The 12,848-nt window shown below is 41.4% G+C and overlaps 1 protein-coding gene and 1 long non-coding RNA gene across 2 annotated transcripts in view; one reads left to right on the top strand and one right to left on the bottom strand.

Annotated features, from left to right (window-relative positions):
* Positions 1-1,330: 1,330 nt before the first annotated feature.
* Positions 1,331-3,155, bottom strand: LOC120619098 (uncharacterized). The gene is made up of 2 exons (XR_005657358.1): positions 3,067-3,155; positions 1,331-1,572 (listed from the first exon to the last, which is right to left on the bottom strand). It is a non-coding gene; the product is annotated as an uncharacterized LOC120619098 (long non-coding RNA).
* An 80-nt stretch (positions 3,156-3,235) lies between these two features.
* Positions 3,236-12,848, top strand: part of SMYD3 (SET and MYND domain containing 3) — a 529,143-nt gene continuing 519,530 nt past the window's right edge. The window contains exon 1 of the mRNA XM_039883254.1: positions 3,236-3,494. Within this exon, the coding sequence (XP_039739188.1) occupies positions 3,331-3,494 (164 nt within the window). The 5' untranslated portion in view covers positions 3,236-3,330. The remainder of the gene's footprint in view (positions 3,495-12,848) is intronic.

The raw sequence follows: 12,848 nt of genomic DNA, 5'->3' as shown, positions 1-12,848 counted from the left end.
GGAGTCAATAGTGTCCAAAGCCTCTGGAGAGATCAACTAAATTAACTAAAAATTTACAGTTCTTTAGTGATAGCAATTAGGAGGTCAGGCCAGTTTCACACAAGTGGTGGACACAACCCTGGTGGCTGAGTACAGTTTCTCTTGTGATAACCTTGGCTGTGTAAAGAAAGAAAAGGAGAATGCAGCGTTTGAGGTGGGTTCCTGTATTTCTTAATTTTTTAAAGAAGACATTTAAACATGTTACTAGGTTACAAGAATGTCAGCTGAGAAATACTTTAAATATAGCTCAGAGGCATTAACTGATGGTTTTTCAGAAAGGGAATGGGTTCAAAAGATCAAAGAAGCACATTTTGCTCTTCGCCTAAACAGAGTATGGATTCTAATATAAATATATGTAGGAGTCAAAAGATGAATTAATGCCTTACTGGTGGTATATGCACTGAGAAATATCAGACAGTGCACCTCAGACAAAATGGAAGAGGGGGCTAGAGAATGACAAATTTATTAACTGCTGTGGGCAATCAGAAAGGGAGTTAAGGAGACACTAAACCATACAGAGTGTCTAGCTAAGGATGGAAACCAAATTCATAGTGACTGGAGCAATAGAGAATATGGACAATTATACTAATAAAAGTTGTGTATTCAGATTAGCCTTTAGGTCTGTGCACGTGAGTGATTTCCATTAGTTGTGGAGTGAGAAATTAGTCTGATATTTGACATCTTTCAGGTGGGATGGATGCTTCCTAAAGGCGGTGGGGTATGCCCAGATCTCCTGGTGGGGAGAGCACAGTTGCCTGACGTCTCTAGCTTCTTCCCTTGAATATACCACTGTGTTTATGCTAAGGTTACACTTACTGCAGGCTGTTCTCAGGCGAAGACTAAGCATGGTGGAGGTACTAAGGCAAGCCCTTCTGGTGACACAACTCCAACGGGCAATTTTGGCCCCAGGACTGACTCCCTGTTGGCCTGGCTAAACCGTTTTTGGAATTTTGCTGTGGTCTAGAACTCCCTATCCAACGTTCCTCCTTTTTCTCCTTCCATAATCAGACCTGCAATCACTGTCTAAAACATGTCATGCCTTCCCCTCTCTTCTCTAAAAACCTTTTGCATGTTTAATCTTGTCTTATCATCTGCTTCTCTGGAGATGCAAACACAGGAATCAAGGAATGTGAAAGTAACAAAAAATCGCCGAAATAACGAAGCAAGTTTTAGAAAGTCAGTTTTAAGACATTTAAACTCTGATATTAACATGCCAGAGGTGGAGTGATTCCTGGTGATGACAAGGTCCAGGTCCGGTACCAAGCAATTCAGGATTAAGCACTTACCAAGATATTTTGCCAAAAGTCCTTTTATTTTTGCTGATAGCTGATAACAAAGGATGTTCGTCTGGGTCTGTTCATTCACAACAAAATAAGGTGATTTAAACAAGTTGTCTCATGGAAATGTCCAACCAGGTAAACAACTAGGGGTGTAGGGCTCTTTCATCTCATCATTTTCTGGAATACTGCTTTTTTCTTCATGGTAGGAGATAGTACACCACCAGCCGTATATCCAAGTTCCAACTAGTGGGAACTGAAAAACATATGTATAGGCTGAGAGAAAGACTGAAGGAATGGGACAGTCTTCTGAGATTTGGGGCAGTTGGCTTTCTGTGTCAGGGGGAAAGGGAACAAGACACGGTAGGGGAAATGGCTCATGTCTGGGTAGCTGGAACCACATCCCAGAATAGGAAAGCCTGGACCATCCCATCTCTTAGTATGGAGTCCACCATAAAGTTTTCCCTGAGAACTCTTCTCACACTCTTTAGTACCTCGGAATGTTCTATTGTGGAATTAGACCCTAGTTCTCTGGAATGCCTTATGACATGTTTAGTTCAGTAAACGATTTTTGATTCCCTTCTATGTATCATGCTTAATGCTGAGCAGTGGTATGAGTTGATTATACTAGTAGTGCTGGTAGAATGCTGGATGCAGGCATTATCCTATACTTACAGACTTCAGAATTTAAACTCATTAATTCCTTATAGTTGTATGGTGCTTTATAGGTTTTTCAAAATACTTTCATAGGATTTATTCTTATCACTCTGGAAGGTAATATCACCTTCACTATAAAGTTAATAGGCTTGGAAAAGTTACCCAAGGTCACAAGGTCTCAAATCCACATCTTTGAATTCTCAGCCACTATTTTCGCTACCCCACGGCTGCTTCTAGACAACTTCAGGAAGTGTCAAAAGTCTGCCTGTCCAGGCTGTAGAAATCAGGCTATTACAGCGCCAGAGTATGCCCCCGACAGATTACTTACTAATTGCAAAGGTAAAATGTACCTTTATAATGAATTCTAGCAGCTACCATTTTAAACAACTAATCAGATTTAATTTTATTAATAGTGGGACAACCTGACATGCACATTCAAATGTGATATGGCGCAATACGAAGTGAACAATGTAATTTGTAGTGTGTTTTTGCTAAAAAACTCCCAAAACAAAACACTTGAATCAAATCAAGTCTCTACTAGACTCTAGCAGCTAGATCTAGCCTGCAGTTTACAGGAAACAAGGACTAGAGGAATAAGTTGATTGACACTATTAGAAAAAAGCCAGACAAATACAGAATATTTGTTTCACAAGACCCAACAGCTCGGACTCAAGAGTCAACGTCACGAAAAAGAAAATGATCTTTTTTTTTTAAAAAAAAGTTACAAAAGCCATTCCTAAAGTGAATATGGTTTTTGCTTACTAGTATAGAAATATTCTTAGGTGTGACAATGTTGTAGTTTTATAGGATACTGTTCTTATCCTGAAGAAATACATGTTACAGTATTTAATTATGAAATGTTATGATGTACTAGCTATGAAATGTTATGTCTGCAACACTTTTAAATGATTCTACAACACAACTTTCAAGTGGTTCAACAACAATACACATGCATACAAAGAGAATGAGCAGAAATGGCAAAATGCTAACATGCTAGATCTAAGTTTTGGGTATAAGTTTGTTCATTGCGTTGTTTTCTCAACTTTCCGTCTGCACTAAAATTCATAAGAAAATATTAAAGAGGAAGAAGTACCTCCTCTCCTTGAGGAGTCGCCTTGTGCGACAGCGACCGACGACAGTGAGCAACGAACGCCTGGCTCCTGCTTCGTCCGCACCCGCCCGCGCGGCTCCCTCGGGACCCCGTCTGCGCATGCTCAGGCGCTCCCCGCCCCCGCCGCGTCCGCCCCGCCCCTCGGCGTGCGTGTGCGCGCAGAGCGCAAGCGCGCGGCTCCCGGCTGCCCGCGAGAAGCCAGCTGCGGGACGCCGCTGACATTTGACGTGCGGAGCTTGCGAAAGGATGGAGCCGCCGAAGGTGGAAAAGTTCAGCACCACCGACAGGGGAAACGGGCTGCGCGCCTTGGCCCCGCTGCGCCCTGGAGAGCTGCTGTTCCGCTCCGATCCCTTGGCGTACACGGTGTGCAAGGGGAGTCGTGGCGTCGTCTGCGACCGCTGCCTCCTCGGGTACGTACGGAGCGCCCTCGCCTACCTGAGTCCCAGCACTTTGGGGTTCGGGCTGCTGGGGGCGTGTGTGTGTGTGTGTGGGGGGCAGCCCGTCACGGGGTTTCACGGGAGCTCGGCGGTGCCCAGCCCCGCACTTCTCCTCACGTGCAGTTAGTTCCTGGGGGCTCGTAGCTGCTGACAGACTCCGCGCGGCCACCGCATGGGCTGCCGGGCCGGGGGTTGTGGGCGTCCCAGGCTCAGTCCCTGCAGCTCTGTAGGGCGGAGCGGGACCCGCTAACACCTACCCGCCTTGGGCTGCGGTGGGGATTGTGGGGAGCCGGTGGGAAAGACGTAGGGGAAGAGTTGGGTCGTGGGTAATTTCGCTGGGGAACGAAGTCTGTGTCCTGTGCGATAAGCTTCACTGGTGCGGCTGTGGAAATCACAGTTGGCGAGGGGGACGGTGGGTGGGACAAGAATGGTATAAATCAGTCTCGGAGCTAATGCTCAGCCAGGAAAGGACTGGGCTTGCAGGGAGCGGAAGGCTCTTGGTGTTTAGACGACACAGTCTATGGTCCAGGTTCTGTTTGGACTGGGGATACGAAGATGAACAGGACATCCTTAAGAATCCTGAAGGAGCCGATACGTGAGAGGTAATTAATTACAATGTATAGAAGTGCCGAAACAGACATGCAACACTGCGGTGGGAGCGTAAGTTACTGAGGTTCCGTGGTGTGCTTCGCATTTAATGGATGTGCAGGTAAGTCTGACTCTTAACCACCCATCTAGAGGTGAGAATTCATGGGAATGTTTTTATTAGGCTGGAAGCACTGGGCTAATGTAAAGTGCTATGTGAAAGCAATTTATGGAAATATGTAATATATATGCACAGTCATAGGAATTGTGTTCAAGCAACACATGTTATTGAGCTCCTGATATCTGCTAAGAAAATGAGCTCCCATTGAGATGGGTGGGATGGTTTTTTTCCATGAGTAATCTTCCAGACCTGTTAGTCTGGGATTTGGGTGAGTGGAGGCGAAGATGTAAATTCAAAGCTCAAACCTGTAGCTTGAGCATTAATCTTACTACCTCCTTATTGGATTTATAATTGAGGAATTTATTTAATTTTGTATTGTAAAGTTACCAATAATTGTAAGCAACCGTAGGCACAACAAAAAATCTGTTGAGAGAACACTGAAGTTTCCGTAAACAGTGTAGTTGAAAACCATTCATTCCTTTCAAGATTTGACTTTGTGCCGAAGGCCCTGATACTGAAAGTCAGAGATCTTTGATTCTCAAACAAATTGCAGAAAAGTGGGCTCTTCATCCTGTTAAATCCTTTGGGAGGTATATCTAGAATTTGAATGTAGTCCAAAGTAGAGAACTTTCTGTTTCTTAAGTCCTGTAATATTAATTAATGGAGAAGACGTGGGTCATCTTGCAGATAAAATCACACTGCCAAGTTATTTAGTAGTAGTTGGAATAGAAGTTTTGGAATAACTACATGATGACAAATTACTGAATTATCAGAGCTGGACTTGAGTCATATTACACATGGAATTGTCCGTTTTCCAAGATTGACTACACAAACCCAGTCCTTTGTGCGTGGGATGCTTCTTGATTTACCATATTATTTCATTACTACTGTCTGCCACTCATTTTTTTATTAGCAAGAACTGAAGTGATTTAAGCAAAAAAAAAAAAAAAAAAAAAAGGAACTTCATGGAAGAATATTGGAGAGTTCTTAGCATTCTTTTGAAGTCTGGAGGAAACCCAGCTCTGAAAATGGGCAGGAACCAAGGAAAATTCCACAGTCAGAGTTGTACTTTAGAAGTAGCTGAGGTTGGGACCTGGGGGGTATGTCATTTCTGATGCTGCCTGGTAATACTGGGTTATGCAGCATATACCACCAGCACCATGACACTGGATCCTGCTGCTTGGGAAACTAGTTATTGCTGGAAAGTTCTTTTCTTAACCATGCTTTTTTTCACTATTAACTTCTAATTCAAAGTCCTCAGTAGGTGTCTTGGATTGGTTGAGCTTAGGTTACTGCTTGTACCCTAGCTGGAAGGAAAGTTGAGGTGAGTATTTGGCCTTTTTGGCTTATAAGAATGGAGGCAGTCTCGAATTCCCACCAATATTCACATAGTGGAGAAATCAGAAAACATAAACAGGGAAAGGGATGTAAGTAAATGCCAAACTTACAAACAAACGAATTTTTCATAATGACTAACAAACACGTTTATTAGCACTTTACACAAAAAATATATTTGCACTTCTTTTATATTGCTAGGTTATAATTGCTAGGTTGACTTGTGCAGTGTTAGTAGGTGTTCTTTTTTTATGCCAGTTTTATTTTTTTCATACTATATATACATAATTTTTTTTTTGATTTGCACTTCTTTTATATTGCTAGGTTATAATTGCTAGGTTGACTTGTGCAGTGTTAGTAGGTGTTCTTTTTTTATGCCAGTTTTATTTTTTTCATACTATATATACATAATTTTTTTTTTGATATTTTATTATTTTATTTTCCTCTTTCCTCCTCCCTCCAGTAGGTGTTCTGTTGAATGCTTCCACTTCAGTGGTTGTTGTGTTTCTGAAGTGCCCAGTTGGGAGACACCGCAGCCTGGAAATAGAGTTAGAGAAATCAGACTTTGATGCATTTTTTATGCAGTTTTCAACCCTATTGAAGGTGTGTCATTATGGGATACAGTTTCTGTGTTCCTTATTACTTTGTAAGTAAAACTTGTTTCTTCATCCATCATCAATTGTGAAGTCTCCAAGAGGAGATATTACACCTTTCAATTTTTGTAGCCCCAAGGCCTGGCACCTAGTAAGCTCTTAGTTTGTAATATGAAAGTCTGGCAGAATTGTCCTCTAGCTGTCCTTGCCTTCTGCTGCCTTCCATTTGAATTAAGAAATGGAACGAAAATATTAATTTGTAACAATTAACAGTGTCAGGGGGTCGGGGTGGAGGGGGAGAAGAGAACCAAATACATAATCTATAAGAACAGATATTTGTTATAATTACTTCATTAGTCTCCAGATTATTTATTAAGATTCTACCTGATGTTTTTTGGCCTTGGGCTATTTTGATTTCTGCTTTAGTTCTTGCATATTTTTATTAAGTGGAAACTTGAACCTGCTTCATGGCATTTCTTGCTTTTATCCTGTCATTAAGGATTGGCTTCTTGTTTTTCATGTTGTACGTGGAAAAGAAAATGAAATATGTAAATTGGAGAAAGATTATATGACAAATTGTTACCTGAAATAATTTATATTACCCTTATTCTGCTGTTGCACACATTTTTAGTTTGAAGGAGCTGAAAAGATTGACAGGTTATTTGTGTTAATCTGTTTTGGTAAATGTACCACATAAAATTCCATTGTGTTTATTTTTGTAGGTCTCCCTACTCCCCCAGGTAGTGACCTAAGTTTGATCTTCTTATATCCTTGCAGGGGGCCTAGCATACAGGAGATACTAACTGTTGACTTTGTGTAGGGATCGTATTTGGGGGAATTTTAAGTCAATATATGTTTATTTTCAGTTTTCTAAACTTCTAAATTGCTTACAGTATCCATACCAAGAGCTTCCTGTGTCAAACTCTAATGCTAGTTTCTTCTGTAGGATAAAGAGAATAGCTCTTCCATCATTAAGGCCAAGACTGAGGCAGAGTGCCTCCCAGGAGGAAGGAGGATGAATTCAAAGTGGGAAGTCCATCTTTTTTAGTCCTGGTAGAGTGTGGGAAGAAGGGGGACAAAGATAGCGAAAACAGACTGAGAAATATACGTTCCGATCTCCCGTCCGGCCGAAGTTCTGGGGGTGGGGTGAGTGTTTTAAATGGGTTGATGGGACAGTCAAAGTAGATGGCCTTTGGTTCTGTTCCTTATTTGGAATCTTGAGAAGAGAGAGCTATGTAGGATAGTGCTGTGCCAACACTGGGGCCAGTAGCACAGTAGTGCTAGAAGGAAGTAGCTAGATGGAGGAGCTTCTTGTAGTAGGGGATTCTGAAATGCTGTCATACCCCTGTGACAGATGTAGAGGAGCTTAGAGGCATGGTGGAACAGCAGGCATCATGACAAAAGACTATGTGACTCTAGACTAAAGATCAGGATCAGTGATACCAGCATGACATCCCAAAAGGTGGGATGACATCAGTCTAGCTATGGGACCTGATCACCTCCTTGCAACAGAGACCAGTGAGATTCCACAGAGGCACCAATATCCTTCTTGCTTCCATAGGATGCCCCACTTGGAGGAAAAAAAGCAACTATTTAATCCTGTGCTAATAAAGAGTTAAACTTAAGTATCTGGATGTTAACTGGCAAAGACATATTATTTGGCAAATTTTAAGTTTCTGATTGTTTACTAGGATTAATATTCATGAGGAAGATTAGATTAATTATAGAAAAACAGCCCCATTTTTGAGACATATTAGCTCAATTATAGAAAAGAAATCAACTACATTTGAGTTACAGTGTGGGTAAATATGATCAGGCAATAAAGTACAAAAAAGAACACAGTGTTTGGTGAGATGATATAATCTATCTTGGCCAAGACTCAACCTGGGGCGGAGGCAGGAGGGAGTACCTTCACGAATTGAGATAAGAAGAGGTGCCAGAGAAGGCAGCTGCAGTGATTAAAAGGTTTGAGGATGGCTAGGGAAATGGCTCCTGATTGACTCAGTCTTAGAGAAGAAAAGGTTCTTGTAGGAGAGAGTGAGTTGCCTAGTGAAATGCAGTAGGATTGCTGGTAAGTGCTGAGGGTCCACTTAAAACGTGTTCGTTTATTTAAAGTGAGAGCAGTTAGCAGGGTAGTGCCTTTTTCTCTCCCAGTGGTCACTGCCTGACTATGAGAATTGGGTTTACCCAGGACAGCCAGGTTAGAATGGATGGATGGAGAAAGGGAGAAAGAAGGTTGAAATTGTAGGCAAGGCAGGGCATAATCATGGACCATGGTGTCTAAGCGAGGACTGAGGTCACGAGGAGGATGCATTAGAATGAGTAGTTTTGACAAAGGCAGAATTCTCATATTGGCTTCCTAACCCAAAGTTTAAGGCTGAGTAGAAAGAGCCAAGTGGAGACAGGGAGGCACTCGCCTCTGTTCAAATAGAGCATAAAGCGTTCTATTGTTTGGCAGTTGATATTGTGAAATGTGTGAGCAGCAGGTGCAAATGAACTGCTGCAGTGTTCTAGACTCTTCCTGCAATGGCAGGGCTGACGATTGAAGGACTAGTAAGATCCTCTCACAGGGTTGGTAGAACCTTGAGAGATGGCTTGAAGTCAAGACTTTCAGATTCTCGAGCAATGGCTAATGAGTTTACCTGAGGATCAAGGACTTGGAATAAAATAAAGTAAAAGGTTATATAAGAAGGTGGGTTGGGAAGGGACTCTATGGATATGACTTCCATAAGTGGGAGTTATAATTCCTGTTTCTTTTGCGTCTTTCTTTTGCCAAGAGGTTTGGGAAAGGGCTGTATGGCAGAGTCCTGAGCCTGAAAACATTTGGTCCACGTGAATGCGACAGCAGAGGACGTTCTTAATCAGAGAGGATGGCCTGCTTTTGTATGTATAGCAGTAAGTTGTTCTTCGGAAACCTGATGCTTGTTCAGAGGGCTCAAGAACAGAGTAGCCATGGGAACATGGAGGCTGGGGCCTAGAACCCAACAGTACAGGCTTCCCTTCATCACGGCCATTGTGGCTTCTGCTGGTACAGAGTGCCCAGTTCACTACCTAGTTCCCCAAATGGCGACACACCTTCAGGACCAGCCAGCCAACTGGTCGGTGTCAGGTTTTTATTTTAGATCCTTCTGTCATGGATTGTTGATTTGAGAACTGGAACTCTCATTTTTCTTCTGCACTTGGATTTGTTTTTTCTACCTATACCACCATCTCTGAGACCTACTGAAAATCATCTAGAACAGCACCCCGCCCCTCCTGCCCCACAACCTTTTTGGCCCCAGGGATTGATGCTCCTATGAGAATCTAATGCCTGATGATCTGAGATGGAGCTGAGGCGGTGATGCTGGCACTGGGGAGCGGCTGCAAACACTGATGGAGCTTCGCTCACTCGCCAGCCACTCACCTCCTGCTGTGCTTCCCGGTTCCTAACAGGCCACAGACCAGTACTGGGAGTTGGGGACCCTTGTTCTAGAAAGCTGTGCTTCCTCGCAATGTTGCCTCTGACCTTCACAGAAGGAGAATTGAAGCCATGGGCTAATGCCTGAAGTCTGACTGCTCTAACATACACTGTCAGACCAGTACTTCTCAAACTTTTCAGTCTCAGGACTCCTTTATATTCTTAAAAGTTGTTGAAAAGTGTTTCATAGGAGGAGTTTTTAAAAAGTAATTTAGGAAGAGGTTTTACGTTTGGGGTTATATCTATTGATTTTACTGCATAAAAATTAATGTTTTGAAAATATGCATTTAAACATAATAAATTAATTCACTTTAGCAAAGTTTTTAATGAAACTGTATTTTCCAAAGAAAGCTTACTGAGAAAAGTTGCTTGCTTTACATATATTCATATCTCTTTAATGTCTAGCTTATAGAAGACCCTTAAATTCTCAAAACTGCTTCTGCATTCAGTGTATTACAAAATCACATCATACTGCCTCTAGAACACTCCACTGTACATTCGTTAATGAGAATAGAAAAGGCAAAAAACGTCTTAGTATTATTATGAGAATAGTTTTAACCTTGTGGGCCCCCTGAAAGGGCTTTGGGGATTCCCAGGGGTCCCTGGACCATACTTTGGGAACCATTGTTATAAAACACTGGACATGTCTTTTGTATCATTTTGAGAAGTGGGAGTTTGTTCTCTAGTAAATGTTGTTCAAATATGGACAATATTTGCTTCTGGTTTTCTCATAACCTGCCAGGATATATGGGGTCAGGAACCGGATGTGGAGCTCGAGAATCTCAGGATGACCCACTCAGGTTTTGCTTCCCATCCTCTAACTCTGGGCTGCTTCTGTTTGTCAAAGGTCTAGAGATGTTCCACTGAGTTGGATGTGGCCAACTATGGGATAGTGATTAACCTTGATTATCAAGAGAAAGAGAGAGAGCCACTTTTCATTTACTTGTTATCGCAGTATATGATGATCGTCTATTACTGTTCAATATCTATTTATCATCACTTACCGAGTAATGCCAGGCATGATTTGAAGTGCTTTACCTTGTGTGCTCCTTCACTTAATACTCACAACAGCCCTAAAAAAGTGTCCGTCATGTTCCTGATGAGCACTGATATGGACTAGAGAGCATTCATACATTTGTCATAGAAGTGTAAATTGGTACTTGCTCCTTTGGAGGGCAGTTTGATCATACTTGTCACAATTGAGTGCTGTCTTTTCTTGACCCTACTTTGGGATTCTTATGGAAATATAAATAACAATGGAATTACAAGGATACTTAGCACAACATTTTGGTAATTTGTAAAAAAGGGAGAGAGAATTTTAATGTCCATTTAAAGGGGGCTGGTTAAATGATGGTGCAACCATGTTGTAGAATACCGTTTAGCTGTTAAGTTTGAAGTGAACCAGTTAGTACAGATGTGAATGGGTGTCCATGACATTGCTGGGTGAATGAAGCTGTAGAACAATGTATGTATTTAAATAAAATCTTTGTGTATTTATTTATGTACTTATGTGTATAGAAGAGGTCTGCAAGGACATCCCAGCATCCTAATGATTACTTCTGGAGAATGGGATTTGGAGGGATTTGGGGAGATATCCCTCTAGACTTTATATATTTTGTATTTCCCCCAAGTCAAGCTTGTAGCATTTTTTTTTTTGTAATTACAGATTTAAATAAACTTTCAGAAAATCTTTCTTAGAATTTGTTTCTTTTGGAATTATGTAAATGGGATGAAGATGCCTTTGAAATGCTTGCCAGCTTATGTCCACTTTTTTTTGAATTGCCAGCTGATTAGACCAAGAATGACCCTCTTCACAGAAGGTGAGCCAGTTCACTGGGTGGCCATTGGCTTTAGAATTTGAACTGACAGAGGTAGGACTCCTGTTAATGGTCCCCATAATTCTCCTTGCTCTACCTTTGTTCAACTCTGGTTATTCAACTTTTTCTTGGTATTTCTGAGATATCACAGCATCCATTAGTAAGTGTTATTCATTTTCCTCAGTTGGCACACAAGATTACCACCTCTCCCAGCTTCCTTGCAGTTGAATTGGAGCCCTGTGACTCAGCATTGGCCAGTGGAGTGTGGGCTGAAGGCTACACAAGCCATTTCTGGGTCTGCCATGAAATACCCTGTGCCGTCCTCCCTGCTCTGTCTTACCTTGCCTTGGTGACTGTGGAGGCTGTGAGCTGAGGTGGAGAAACAAGAATCATGAGTCATGGCATGGAGGAGAGCTGCTCTGGAGGATCGCCTTAATGCGCTTTTAGTGGGAGCTAGAAATAAACCTCTACTGAGTGAAGTCGCTCAGAACAACCTTTCTTGAATTTTAATGTGCATGTGAATCGCCTGAAGATCCAGTTCAAGTCCAGATTCTGATCAGTCAGGTTTGGTTGGGGGTGGCATCTTGCATTTCTAACAAGCTCCTGGGTGATGCCAAAGCTGCTGGTCTGCTGATCACACATGAGTAGCAAAGACAGGGTTAAATGAAATGACAGAGCCACTCTAAGTACTCAGTAAGCACTTATCCAGTGGATATTACAGCGTCCTGAAATAGCATTCAATATGATGAAAAGGAATTGGGGACTGACTATATATGCATAATCAAATGTTTAAATCATTCTTGAGTATATATTTCTTTTATATATGATGGACTGGAATTTAGTTTTAATATCGTTTGTGCAGAGAGTATATACAATTAGGATTGTATATACTTGGGGTTATTTTTAAGATAATTTTGAACATTTACCTTTAGACTTACCATCATTTTGGTGTTTGAAATATAGTTGACCCTTGAACAACATGGGTTTGAATTGTGTGGGTCCACTTATAAGAGGAGGCAATACTTCCCAACTCATTTTATGAGGCCAGTATTACTCTGATACCAAAACTTAGTAAAGATAACACAAAAAAAGAAAACTACAGACCAATATCTCTCATGAACATAGATGCAAAAATTCTAAATAAGATACTAGTGAACTGAATACAGCAACATATTAAAAAGATTATATACCACATTCAAGTGGGCTTCATCCCAGGGGCACAGGGATGGTTCAACATATGCAAATGGATTAATGTGATACACTACATAAATTAAAAAGTATCAATCATATGATCATATCAATAGATTCAGAAAAAGCCTTCAACAAGATACAGCATCCATTTATGATCGAAACACTTAACAACATTGGCACAGAAAGAAAATACCTTAACATAATAAAGACCATATATGACAAACTCTC

Source organism: Pteropus medius, unplaced genomic scaffold, assembly GCF_902729225.1.
Source record: "Pteropus medius unplaced genomic scaffold, Ma_sr-lr_union100, whole genome shotgun sequence".
Lineage (NCBI taxonomy): Eukaryota > Metazoa > Chordata > Mammalia > Chiroptera > Pteropodidae > Pteropus > Pteropus medius.
This window is presented reverse-complemented; position numbering and strand designations above follow the sequence as displayed.